The sequence below is a fragment of the Phyllostomus hastatus genome, unplaced genomic scaffold (assembly GCF_019186645.2).
Source record: "Phyllostomus hastatus isolate PE091 unplaced genomic scaffold, TTU_PhHast_1.1 phas_contig_34, whole genome shotgun sequence".
In the NCBI taxonomy this organism is placed as follows: Eukaryota; Metazoa; Chordata; class Mammalia; order Chiroptera; family Phyllostomidae; genus Phyllostomus; species Phyllostomus hastatus.
The window spans coordinates 13,627,529-13,641,806 of NW_025333857.1; the positions used below are offsets into that span (position 1 = coordinate 13,627,529).

A 14,278-nucleotide genomic window follows, 5' to 3' on the forward strand; every position below is an offset into this window, starting at 1 on the left:
TTTATTCCTGTAAACCATACCCATTCTCCCCTGAAATTCACCATATTAACAAACTATAATAAAAAAAAAATGGCCCTGGCTAGTGTAGCTCAGTGGATTGAGTGCAGGCCTACAAACCAAAGGGTCACCAGTTCAATTCCCCGTCAGGGCACATGCCTCGGTTGTGGGCCAGATCCCCAGTAGAGGGTAAGAGAGAGGCAACCACACATTGATGTTTCTCTTCTTCTGTTTCTCCTTCCCTTCCCCTGTCTCTAAAAATGAATAAATAAAATCTTTTAAAAATAAATAATTAATTAATTAAAAATCACATAATAATTAGATTCAGATAAGGCATTTGACAAAATCCAACATACACTTCTGATAACAACTCTCAGGAAATAAAAAATAAAGAGATCTTCCTCAAAAGAAACCTCCACCTGACAACATACTTAATGGTGAAACAATCAAATTATTTTTTTTCCTAAGATCAGGAACAAGGCAAGTATATCCATTCACACCACTTCTATTCAACCTTCTACTGGAGATGCTAGCCAGTGTTATTAAACAAGGAAATAAGAAGCATCCAGATTGGTAAAGAAGAACGGTATTTGCATATGACATGACTATATCTGTAGAAAATCTGGTGTGATATACCAAAAAAGCTACCACAACTAATAAGTGAGTTTAGTAAGGTTGAAGAAAATAAGAACATTTAAAGATGAGTTGTTTTTAAATACTGACAAGAAATGATCAGGAACAAATCTTTAAAAAAAAAGTATCTTTTTAAAAAGCATCAAAAATATGAAATAGTGTAGATCTCACAAAATACATAACACCTTCACATTGAAAACTACCAAATATTGTTTAGAGAAATCAAAGAAGACCTAAATAAAAAGTTATATAATGTTCAGGGATCATGAAGCTCAATATTAAGAGGCTAATTCTCTCAAAATACATATATAGGTTAAAATACCCCCAATCAAATCCCTGCACACATCTTTTTTTCATCAGCAAAGTGATTCTAAACCTCATATGGGAAAGCTAAATCACTGTCCTTCAAAACAACAGACAAAATTGGAGGAATCACACTTCTTGAGTTCAAGACATACTGTAAAGCCATAGTATTAAAGGCAGTGTGGTACCGACACAGCAGTAGATATATAGTCAACTGGAATAGAATAGAGAATCCAAAAAAGACCTGTACATATGTGGCAATTTATTTTCAACAAAGGCACAAAGGCAATTCCATGGAGAAAAATAGCTTTTTCAAAAACAAATGTGCTAAAACAATTGAACATCCATAGGCAAAAAAAAAAAAGAACTTTGTTCCATATCCTGTACTACATATGAAAATTAATTGAAAATAAACCATAGACTAAATGTAAAACATAAAACTGTAAAACTCCTAAGAGAAAATCTCTGTGATCCAAGTTATACAAATAGTTCTTTAAAATAAGAGTAAATGTACAATCTACTAAAAAAAAACCTCACAATGCAGTAAGTTCAACTTTATCAAACTTAAAAACTTCTGCCCATCCAAAGACACTGCTAAGAAAATGAAGAACCAACCCACAGAGTGGGAGAAAATATTTGCAAATGATACATTTAATAAAGGACTTATAGCCAGAGTACATAAAGAATTCTCAGGGACTCAGTAAGAAAAGAAACAATCCAATAAGTAATGGATGAAATGTTTTTATAGAAATTTTTTCCAAAGATATATGGATTATACATAAATCCATGAGAAAATGTTCAACATCATTAATCATTAGAAGATTTCAAATTAACACCCAGAAAAAGCTACTGCTATACATATTGGCATAGCTACCCTAAAAGACTGACCTCACCAGGTGAGGATGCAGGGGACTAGAAATCTCATATGCTGCCAGTAAGAATGTAAGGTGGGCCACCTCACACCTGTTAGAATAACTATTATCAATAAGACAAGACAACAAGTGTTAGAGAGGACGTGGAGAAAAGAGAACCATCACAAACTGCTGGTAGGAATATAAAATGTTACAGCCACTATGGAAAACAGTATGGAGGCTCCTCAAAAAATTAAAAATAGAGATACCATATAACCCAGCAATCTGTCTTTTGGGTATCTACCTGATATTTTTTTAAAAGCACTTATCCATAAAGATATAGGTAGCCCTGTGTTCACTGCAGCATTATTTACAATAGCCCAGACATAGAAATACCTTAAGTGCTCTTTGATGGATGACTGTATAAAGAAGATAATGAACACATATACGATGGAATACTACTAATCTATAACAAAGATGAAATAGTGACATTTGTAACAACATGGATGGATCTTCAGAGTATTACACTAAGTGAAATAAATCAGAAGAAAAAGAACAAGAACCATATGACTTCACTCATATGTGGGATAAAAACCAGAAAGCAACAAATGGACAAAGAAAACGACAATTAAGAAAATTTAGAGGTACAAACAGAACGGTGGTTACCAGAAGGGGAGTAGTTTATGGGGAGAATGAAGAGGGTACGGGGGTCAAATATGTGGTGATGGAAGAAGACACGGCTTCAGGTGGTGAGCACACAACAGAGTATGCAGATGTTGTATTATAAAGTTGTATACCTGAAATTTATGTATGTAATGTTATTAAACAATGTTATCCCATTCAATTTAATAAAAAAGTAAAATAAAATAAAATAGTGCAACCTTCTGAAAACTGAGTTTCTTAAAAAGTTAAACATATGCCTACAAATGATTCAGCTATTCCATTCCTTGGTATGTACCTAAAACAAATAAAACCACATGTCCATATAGACTTGTGCACAAATCTTCATAGCAACTTTATTCATAATTGGCAGAAACTGGAAACACACTGTCCATCAATAGGGGAATGTTGATAGACAACAAACCCTAGTATATCCATACAACGTAATAGTCAGAAATAAAAAGGAACAAATTAATACATGCTACAGCATGGATAACCTCAAAATAATTATGTTAAATGAAAGAAAAAAAGATCAAAAGGGGTGGCTACCTACTGTATGACTCCATTTATATAAAATTCTAGAAGATGCATTAATCTATAGTGATAAAAAGGGCATCACTGTTTGCCTGGTGATGTTGTGTGCAAGGAAGGGCAGGGAGGGATTGCAAAGGGTAATGAGAAAATTGCAGTGATGCTTTCATGTGTACACATATGTCAAAACCTATCAAACTGTACACTTTAAGTATATGCTGTTTATTATGTGTCAAGCATACCTCAAAATAACACAAAAGAAACAAACAAACAAAGAATGTTGCCTGTGGGCTGTAGATCTGAGATTGGGAGATAGAGTAGGACAAGAAGTTTGTTTCCTTATAAGCCCTTAAATTTTTTTCCTTAGATTTTTTTTAACCATGCAAAATTACCACATGAAAACTGAAAATAAAAAAATAAAACAAGATCAAGAACATACAAAAACAAACAAGGCTTCTTTTCTTCAAAATGTTTAGCTGAAAATTAGGTGCCTGTAAAGGCACAAATTATTTCTAGCCACCCTAAAACTATTTACTTCATTACTGAATTCCTAACAAGAATACAATTTAGAATACAGAGAGAGTGGAAATATTCATTTTTAATGTTTGCATGAGCTGTCACTGATATCTCACCAAAAGAACATGAATTGCCACTGAGTGACATTTTTAAGCACTAGCAGTGGCTTTATGCTGATCTAGCCCCAACCCTTTCCTACAACCTTATTTACTTTTTACAGGGGATTGCTACAGATAGGTTATAGGCATCATTAAGTAGGTGATAACTCCCAGTGGTTAAAACCCTAATTATCTAGTTCCTTACCTGGGAGTTATGTGGGCAATAGGATGAATTTGGGTTCAACTGATGAACTGAAATTGATATCAGTAAAATAATTAGTTTCATAAGAATCTAAACAGTGAGCTACCTTCAAGTTTCACAAGGAAAGAAAAGAATCTTGCAAATTGGGGGTGGGAGGACAGGGTATAATTTAGCCAGAACAAAAGCAGAAGTTCAGTGAGAAGAAAGGAGAAATAGTGAGAGTTTTATTTGCATTTAAATCATTCCTTGGACTTTCAGAGAATAAAGCTCAGGTGTAATTCAGTTGCGGGAGCCAGAAGCTCTTGGACACAGATCCCCCTTTAGAATAGCTAATATATGTATATGATCTGATGACTCTGGTAGCCATGACTTTGTGTGTGAATGCTTTGATTTAAAAACTGTTTAAAGAATGTATAAATTCCAAACAACTTCAAATTATTTGGCATTGGTTATTGCCAAATAATGACTTCTTCTTGATATTAAGTATCCTCAAGTTTCTGGTCAGTCAAATCACTGATTAGATATAACACCCATGGGGTTTTAAAATAAACAAGTGAGGACATTAGAAAGTGTTGCAAGATCAGCGGCTTCTGACCAACACCTGAGTAAGTTAACTGTATTGTATTTTCTCAGAAGACAGAACCCTCTACCACTTTAAACTCTTTTCTATCCCTTCCCTGACAAGTTTAGTCAGGCTCCTCACATGTGCAGAGCAGCCCTGCTGAATGGAACTAGAAAGAGTCATTTGGAGTTAAACAATAAACCACTTCCAACACATACACGCACACACACAGCTCAAACCTGCTTTCATCATCTTCATCCAGAAGAAAGTTGGTTGACAAGCAGAGCAAGGAAGAACAGGTGTGTGGTGCTACAAAAATCAGTTTGTCCTGAACATCCAGAAAGCACCACGTGACTTGAAATAGGTCTGAAAAGGTAGAGTTATCAAGTATAACAAAAAAAAACCCACCAAAACCAAAAATACCCCAGAAGTCTAAGAAACTACATTATGTATCTTTGCTGTATTTAAATATTACCAGATATTTTAACAAAATCTCAAGGGTAAGGGAGAATTTCTACCCCTGTGGGTATTTAAAAACAAGGCAAGGCATTCTGTCTTGATTTGGGTTAGATATCAACCTGCCTGGTGTTCTTGAAGCTGGCAGTACCTTCAGAAACATAGGCCAACACTCTCGTTTTACAGATGAGGAAATGGAGTTATGGGGAGCCTTAACCAAAATGACACAGCTAGTTAGGGACAGAGCCAGGTCTGGAAGCTCCATGTTAAGATGGTCTCCCAAGTCTTTCTCTAAGGCTCTCTCTACTGTTCTTCGAGTTTCTTTTCAGGATCATGATTACATAAGAACAGATTTTTGCACAGAGGCTTTCAACCCAGCTCTACCTTAGAATCACCTGGATTTTTATAAATTCTGGTGTGAGAGCCTCGCCCCATGCACCTAAGGATTCTGATGCAAAGGAGCTGGGGTGTGACCCTGGCACAGGAAGTTCCAGATTAAGGCAAGCTTTTACAATGCTTTTCTACACTCCAATCTGAGCAGGTGTTCCCTATTGAACATTTCTTGCTGGTCAGCTTGCCCTGGTCCTTCTTAACCACCATTCTTGATCCTCACTCAGTGTCAAAAAGTGCACCATTGCAATCAAAATGACCATTAAAATAAAGATCCAAAACAAGTTTCAAACGTTAAGTAACAGAGAAGGAAATCCCTTGATTTGGACAAGCCTCCATAAGCAAAACAGAGGAAAGGGAGGCTATCTGGCGATAATTCCCGCCAAGAGGATTTGGGCACTTTCCCAGAATTACCCAAATAATATTGCGAACGGCAAATCTATGTAGGTTAAATGATGTACAAACTGCCTAAATCACTAGGTTTAATCAAAAGTTACCTGACTCTGGAAAGTCTGAATGCCAAAGACACTACATGCATCATGGGTTTGATTAACACCTGCTCCTTCCCTAAGCAGCTCCCTCCTGAGTCCTTCAGGAATAAACTGTGGCCAAACTATGAATTAGAGACTCTCCCAGGGCCCTTCTTTGCCACTTTGGGGTGTAAGCCACCCACTAAGGAGAACTCCCCAATACCACACCTCTTTTGGCATCAGAGACACCCCTAGGAGAATTCAAAGGGGGCGTGCTGGGGAGGAGACTTCATGCACCGGCCAGAATCACCCCTTGCTCTGCTGCAGAGGCACCAGAGAGCCCACCTGGTCCAGCGTCTGCACGTCTTATGATGCTCCACCACGACATGCCGCAAGGGCCCTGGGGTGAGGATGTCAGAGTTCACCACTCAAGGAAAGGACAAAAGTAGGGGGGAGTTATGGGGAGCCTTAACCAAAATGACACAGCTAGTTAGGGACAGAGCCAGGTCTGGAAGCTCCATGTTAAGATGTTAAGCACCAGATCTTCCCCAGTACCGCCCGAGCCACCACCAGGGAGGAGAGAAGGGGCTGCACGAAGGGGTGCAGGGTCTCCGGCTCCCCGGGAGATGACCGCACCCGGATTGAGGCACCGCCTACATGCCTTGACTCTGCCCAGCTGGAGGCAGGACCCCGGCGAGGCCAGGAAGGTGGGACCCGGGAGGCTGTGATGAGATTCAGTGCAGATTTGACCCGGCCAGCCCAGAGCTCACCGCGAGGGGCCGCCTTTGCCCAACCCCATGCCACCTGTCCCAGCTCTAGTGGCAGCGCAGTCTCAGGACAATCCCTTGCTGAGAGAGCACACCCCAACTCTAGCGCTCTCCATCGAAGCACAGACTAGAAAAGTGCCAGGAGAGGGAAGGGATGCAAGCCACACCAAATGCCCTACCTGTCCAGCGACAAAGAACAGGTACCAGGTGCTGACGAAAATGTGGACCAAGAGTGCCCAGTGCCGGGGCGCAGCCAGCCGCCTTGCCATGGTCCCCCACAGAGGAAGAGGCGGCAGTCCCAGGCAGGACTTTTCTTGAAGACTGTAGCCACTTCCTGCGAGGCTGAGGAGGCTCGGTGTCTGCGGCTGGGGAACGGACTCCTGACCTGAGCCAGAGCCTGCGGGGCAGGGTTGCGTCTGGCCGCTGTCTTCTCAGAACTGTCCTGCAGCGGTGGAGTCCGGCTGCTTTAAATGGGAGCGCGTGCGCTGGGGGTGGGGGCCTTATTTGTGAATGTGCTGCTTGTCTTGGCTCGGGATGGTTAGCGCTCCAACCCCCACCCCCCCAGCACCCCCTCCGGCTCCTGCTCCTCCCCTCCTGGGTCAGCCCAGAGAAGGCGGAGAGCGCAGACACCCAGCTGCCCGCCCCGTGCAGGGACCGCATAGAGTGCTTTGGGGACCGGGGCTATCTGCTGGCTTCTCTTTATTTATTCTTTTTAAAAGGGAGCGTCCGGTGCTACACATCTCACTCGGGTTTGGAATGCCATCCTGCATGCCCTGCGTAAATGCCAGATGAGAAGGAAAAGCTGTTCCAGGACTCTGGAGCTTTTTCTGGAACGAGTCCCTAGGGCCATTCCCTGCGCATTTTGCCTGGAACTTGGAACCCTGGAAGCCACGCAAAGACCTACAGGAACTGGGGGGAAGTTTATGAATATTTGGAGGGGGCGATGACTAGGAAACTTGCGACCCCATACATTGGGGCAGAACTGAACTTGACACTCTGCTAGTCTGTCCCTGGGGACCAGTCCCCTGGGCGCACAGACCGATTCTCCCATGGAGTTGATTTATTTCCAACCTGAATCTAGGGAAAGAGGACTTCGCTCTTGATCAGCGGGGACCCATGACAGCTAAGTAGGGTGCAAGGAACCAGAAGTCAGCAACAAGCATAGGGAGCCCAAGAAATGGGTTTAGTGAGACTGACTTCCCTTGATGTCTTGTGCCAATGAGTTTCTGGGGGCAAGCCAGGGTGCCGCTTCTCCGGGTGTGGGCCACCCTCTTATAAATTACACTGGAACTTTCAGGCTTTCTCCTTAACAGCAAACAAGCCTCCGTGTCCTTTTCTTTGCCATTGGGACCCAGGCTTATTTCTTTCTGAAAACCTGGCGCTCCAGAGCCAGTTTCCCAAAGCATCTTTATAAGAAGGCAAATACCCCACCCTTCTTCCAGCGGTCTTCCAGGCCACTCCACCCCTCTGGAACCTTGGCAGGGAAGCAAGCAGAGGCGGGGAGCTGGCCCCACTTCAGTAAACTCCTTACGATAAGAGGATTCAGCGCAGTGCTGGTGAAATAACTTTTGTGAAGTTCCCACGTGCAAGCATTGGAGTGAGCCCAGCCTAAAATGAAGACGCCGCCATACTCCCTAGCAACCATTCATTCAGTCCACATATTCCTAAAGCCAAATGCTGTACTTAAACATTGCAGCCCATCAGTGACCTAGACAGAGGTGGATCTTGCCCATTTCAATTGCGTAAACAGACCAGACACAGACTGTCTGCTGACAGTGAGAGGCACAGTCAGGGCAGAAATGTTTTTAGAAAATGAATGTATATATGCCAGGAGCAGTGTTTGTGTCCAGAATAGGGGGTTTTGTTTTTCTATATGGTAAAGGAGCTGCTTCTCAGAAGTCATCCATTTACTCATTAAGTGCATAATTATTGAATTCCTAAGGTGTGAACAAAAATGAAAAAACAGTAGATAAAAAGTAAATCTCCCTTTGATTTTAAACTCCCAGTAAGTCAAAGTTGAAAGGTCAAAATTTTTAAAGACATTTTTTAAGGGGTCTCAGGCTAGTTTTCCAACTTGAATTGGCAAAGAAGAAAGGGTAAGATATTAAAAACCAAACAGAAAAATACGAACAAAGACTGCAGGAGCTGGAAATAGTAAAATGTTCTTATGGAGGATTGCAAGCAGCTTGTCCCACTAGGACATTTGAGCCACAACGTTGATCAGCAAAAGGCAATGCTGAGCTTGGTGGGGTGGGGAGGAAAAGCACCAGGCTGGAAGGAAGAAAGGAACCCACAGAGGTGTGCCAGGTGGCCGAGCTAGGTAGCATCAACTGAATTAAATCTTCAAACAACCCTCAAACTAGGTACAGATCACCCTAACTTAATTAACATTCAAGAATCCTGAGGCACACCACAAAAATTGGAACAAGGCCCTGGTGGAGAACACAGTAACAGAATTTCAGGGCTGGAAGGGAACTCTGGCCCAACCATAAACTCCAAACTTTTATGAGGATTTCAGTCTAGTTCAGTAGCCACACTTTTATTTATAAATGGGTGGAGAAACTAAGGCCCCCCGAAATTGCTGACTTGTCCAATGTCTCACACTTGAACACGCAGAGCACTTTATTTCTACCTCATTGTAAGGAAAAAGTGAGCTTCTATCCTTTGAACAATAAGGTAACAGAAGGAAACAAGAATTTAAAGTTTAATTAATGGGGCAGTTAAGTATAGGGTGTAAATGGGGTAGAAAGACCTAAAGGAGGAGACCAGTAAAGAAGATGCTGCTGTAAACCAGCCATGAGGATGAAGACTTCCATTACTAGAGATGTGCTCTAGCTACCGAAGAACAAAGTAGGTGCTGGGAAAACCAGAGCAAGGAAGGAAAGCATTATTTATTCTATATCATATGGGAAGACGGCACCACCTTACAGTATCTTCATACCAGAGGTCCACCTCCAGATCCTCTTGTCTGACACCAGATTCCAACGTTAGCAAATAGTCTGGTTTTGTTGGGTATCTGTTGTTCGCTTGTAAATCTATAGATTCTTAAACTACTTTCCAAATAATATACATTGCTGAGAGTTTAAGAAACAAATGAGGTGGAAGAAAGTATTGTCATTATCCACTGAAGATCAAGTTTCCTTGATGCTGCAAAAAATATAGGGAGGATGCTTTAAAACAGATGGCTTTAGTTAACAGCTTAATGACCTCACTGTGACACAAGGACCAAGAAATGTCACATTCCTCAGGTACTAGAATCCACATGGAGAATCAGAATACCCCAGTAACCACTGATGGCTCTTCATTGCACCCCTGTCCCAGTCTTGCCAGAGCCTCTGCTCTGAACCACAAGCCCTTTCATCTGAGACTTGCATCAGATGTGTCTTGGCATCACGAGTCAGACCTATGAAAGAATTGTCCCATTGAAACGTTAGAACGCACCATTCTGAGGCTAACTCTGAGTCTAACTGTTGTTCACAGTGGCACTTCTATTCCATTGACTGCTCACTTTGTCCCAATCCTTTCTTCAGCCCCTTCTTTTCTCCCTGTCCATTTTTATCCAGAATACTTTTTTTCAGAGCCCATTATTTCAATAACACTCTTTCTAATACCCTACATTCCCTTGTGCCCTGATCTCTTCTTGACCCTTCAGTTCAAAACAAACTACGATCTGCTCTCTCAGTGCCCACCATACAGGAGCCAAATGCTGCCAGGGAAGCCGCACATCAGGCTAGATAAGTGCCACCATGCATAATTTTCACCAACCTCAAATGGGTTCTCAACACTCCCTATCAATCTTCCCGGTCCATTCCCTCATCTTGCTATCAACTCTCTACAATGATTATTTCAAACCTTCTTCACTTTCTTCAAACCTCCAGCTCCTCCACCACCCTTTTAACAAATATGCAGAACTCCTGCTTTTCAGAGAAAACCTAAATAGTTAAATGGGAACACCTACTGCTTTACTTTTTCCACCAAGTTCACTTATATCCACAACCATCTTCCCCTTTTGTTTTCTAAGGCTAGCCCTCCACCTGCTCTGAATCTAATTTCCTCTTGCCTTCAACTAGTAGAACTTACTACAATTTTCCCTTCTCTTTGCTGTAGAGTCCACAACTCCCTGTAAACTCTATCCTATCTTTTGATATTCAAACATGCTCTGGCCTCTCCCATGTACAAATAAACAAAGAAATTAACCTCTCTCCTTCAACCACCTACATCTTTCCTTCACAACTGTAATTCTTGAAGGTTTTCTTTATACTCCCTGCCACCTTCTTCCCTTCCTAACTAACCCTCAACACATTCCACTCAGAATCCGGCCACCATTACTCTCCAGTGACGGAACTTGCTCCAGTCACTAGTTACCTCCTTTCTGTTCTGTCCATGAACATTGGAAGGTTCACTTTGTTCTTGTCCTGCCCAGCAAAGCCACATGGTGAGGGCAGTCATTCCTTCCTTCTTGGCTGTTCCTCAGACACTGGCATGCTACTCCTAGGAACACTACTTTTGTACATGCTGTCCCTTTCCCTCCCAATCTCCTTGTCTAGTTAACTCCTGAGGTGCTTCCATATTTGGATTGTATTCCTTATTTATATGCATTTATTATGTATCTGTATTATATTCCATCAGAGAATTGATTCTAATTTGTAACTGTATTTTTATTAATGTGATTGATTTGCCAAAACATCTTTCCCTCTTCCACTAGGTTGAAAATTCTATAGGAGCAGTTCACCATTACGGTTCTAACACCTGCCTATCCTGAATGTCTAGTGCATCATGTTTGACCAAATAAAAATTGTTGAATTAATAAATAGATGAATTTATACCATACTTTATATCTTTCAGTGAGCTGACTCAGACACTTAACTACCAGGTAAGACACAAACTGCAAGCTCTTTGAGGAAAGATGTTATAGTTTATCGACCTTCATCCAAATTCTACAAAGTCCTAGTAACACAGAAGATATTAAAAGAAAAAATAAATGATCAGCTAACTGATTGTATGAATGGACAGAATCCACTAACAGAATGGGAAACTCTCTACTCATGTAAATTCCTAGTCAAACTCCAAATAAAAAATTAATAAGCTATATAATTCTTGAACAGATAATAAAACATTACAACTCTTCCCTCTTCTAAAAGTATAATAAGTTTAGTATAGAACCAATTACATTCCACATTAACACCTTGAAGTTTCCCCAATAAGGAGAAATCAAAAAGTAAATAATATACTATACAGAACAATCACCACAATACAAATTATACTTTTCACTAAATACATATAAACAAGAGGATGGGGAGAGATGCACACTCTGTTACCCAGAGTTAAGATTTATCTAAATTATTTCTAGTTAGCATATTGTATACACTATAAAATGTTCAGTAAGAAAGGAACTTTCTGATAACTGGCTCAAATCTTGTTTCATTCTCCTCTCAGTCTTGAACTAGATGGGAATGCCCTTCTTGTCAGCCTTTATTTGCCTCGGTAGACAAGCAAAACACAGAGCAAAGCTGTTCAATAGAGCAAAAGTTTCCTTTTTGACAAGCTGAATGTCACAAACTTTGTTCAAAGAAAATATACACACCTGAATTATACAGTTAAAAGTCTGCTCGCTTGAGTGAAGTTGTTTCAAAAATATCCCAGTCCATGGAGACATGTGGCTTCAACTATTACAAACTGTTAAATTATGTGCATAATAAAAAATGATAGGAAACATAAAGTAGTATGTTTATATCTCACAGAAATGACTCAAAACCATATTTCAAGAAAGTAAACACTGGAAACCAACATTTTTACTTATTCTCTGTGCCAATTTAATCTCTGTCCTATGTTTATCTTTTCTATGAAAATACAGATTTTTCTTTAGTGTTAGCTACTGTATTTTTGGGTTTTTAAGTTATCAGCATTAAAATGAGCTGAAACTGGATGAACATAGTTATATAAATTGACATTCAGATCAAATTATTTAAAATTACCTCTACTTCTTTCTAAGGGGGATTCTCAGTGTCTCATGAGGGTTATAACTTATCAGCAGACTTATCTCTCCATTCTATAGTACTGTGTTACTGAGGAGTGTTTGAGGTCACACCAATTTCCTGGCATATGTATAACTGCATTCACGATAGTGTGTTAGTAATGCGCATACTTAATCTCTTGATGTTGGCTTGCGGGAGTCTCAAATATAAAATGTGACAGCATTTGTTTTTCTTACCACATAAAAAATGACATCACAAACTGTTAAGAGGTTAAACCATATATTATGGCTTCATTTCAGAGTCACCGTTTGCGTCATATGACTGCCCAACAGGGACCGAATCTAACACACTTAACATTCCTGAGTTTAATAACATATATAAGCTCCTCTGGGTGAGGCCCATTGGGTGTGGTTTTATCACACAGAAAATCTTATATAATAATAACCTTTTTAAAAAATTGTCATTCTTTCTCCATGTGTTGAAGGATTTGTCCAAATAATACAGCAGAGGACAACAGTGATTATAAAGGAATTAAAAAAATTACACTTAGAAACAGAGATATTAATTCCATTCATTGTCTCTGGAGACCTCAGAAACTGTTTACCTGAACTTGGCAACAATTTTTCATAAGTCAGTTAGTCTGTCAACAATCATATTCAGTTTCCATTTTGTTTTAGCCATTATGAAAATATGTACAAGAAAAGATATGATCCCTTGTTCTTTCAAAATGCACAATTAAGTTTTGCAAAATCCATTTATTTATATCTCCAAAATAGTTGTTCTCTATTATTTCATAAGCCCTTTGAAAACATGGTATCCTGTTGCAGACATTTTTCCATCCCCACCACCTGCCACACAGTAGGTGCTCAATAAATGTTTGCTGAACTTCATTGAACACATTCTAATGCAGACCGAATCAATGAGCATCATGAGAAGCAAACACTGATTTTCTGATTATAACTAGCTTCCTAAAGCTCCTATCAGCATATTTCAATAATCAGAATCCTTATTTCTCTAAAGTGCTGATAGGGCAGGCTCTGAAATATAATTTATTATAAAGAGAGTACTTGTGATTTAGTAGGGAGTTCTCAGTCAGCTAATTCAATATTTTATGTGAGGAGCTTGTTCTCACATAAAATGATGCCTTTTTGAATTCCAAGTATTTTGTGAGTTTGGGTATGCCTTTGCTTCATTACATCGTCACCCCACAGTCATGCTCTCTCTGTTCCCAGGCACTGCAGGTGCTCCAGAAAGCTGGTGGATGAAGTACAGTATTTATTCTGCATTCAGCATGTCAGGTTCCTTGTCTGTGTCACAAAACCTCCAAAATAAGTCCAGAGAGCTGGGTTTCCATGTCTTATAAAATCACTTTAGCAAATTTAAGAAAAGCAAAGTACTGTCATCCAAAGTACTTAGTCCAAAGTACTATGGACTAAGCAACATTCCACTTTTCTGTTACTGCTTATGACTGAATACTAAGAGTTTCTGCCTGTTATAACCAATTTTTATTCTTTATTTCGTATCAGTGTCCAAACAAAAGGAAAACAGACTCCTTCCTCTGGTATTATCATCCTCTGTTTCCCTAGAGGCATCTACAGAAGGCAGAGGGATAAGTTATACCTCTAGTTGGTTCATTCTGAAAGAAATAGCAGTGTATATGTAGACACAATTCCTTTCAGTTCACTAGAAAAAAATGGGAAACAACCCTGAATCTCTGTATATCTCTGGAAATCACACAATGAGAATAAACACATGGGAACACTGAATTCTGTTTGCTTCTAATTAACAATTTAGCAAAACAATTCCTTATAGCAGAATTTTTAAAATGTTGCATAAAACATAATTTGAAAGCAACTTACTTTTGACC

General features: G+C 40.0%; 1 protein-coding gene across 1 annotated transcript in view; it reads right to left on the reverse strand.

Moving 5' to 3' along the window:
• Positions 1–6,851, reverse strand: part of ADAMTSL1 (ADAMTS like 1) — a 924,426-nt gene extending 917,575 nt beyond the window's left edge. The window contains exon 1 of the mRNA XM_045840784.1: positions 6,616–6,851. Coding sequence (XP_045696740.1) covers positions 6,616–6,705 — 90 coding nt within the window. The 5' untranslated portion in view covers positions 6,706–6,851. The remainder of the gene's footprint in view (positions 1–6,615) is intronic.
• Positions 6,852–14,278: the final 7,427 nt, after the last annotated feature.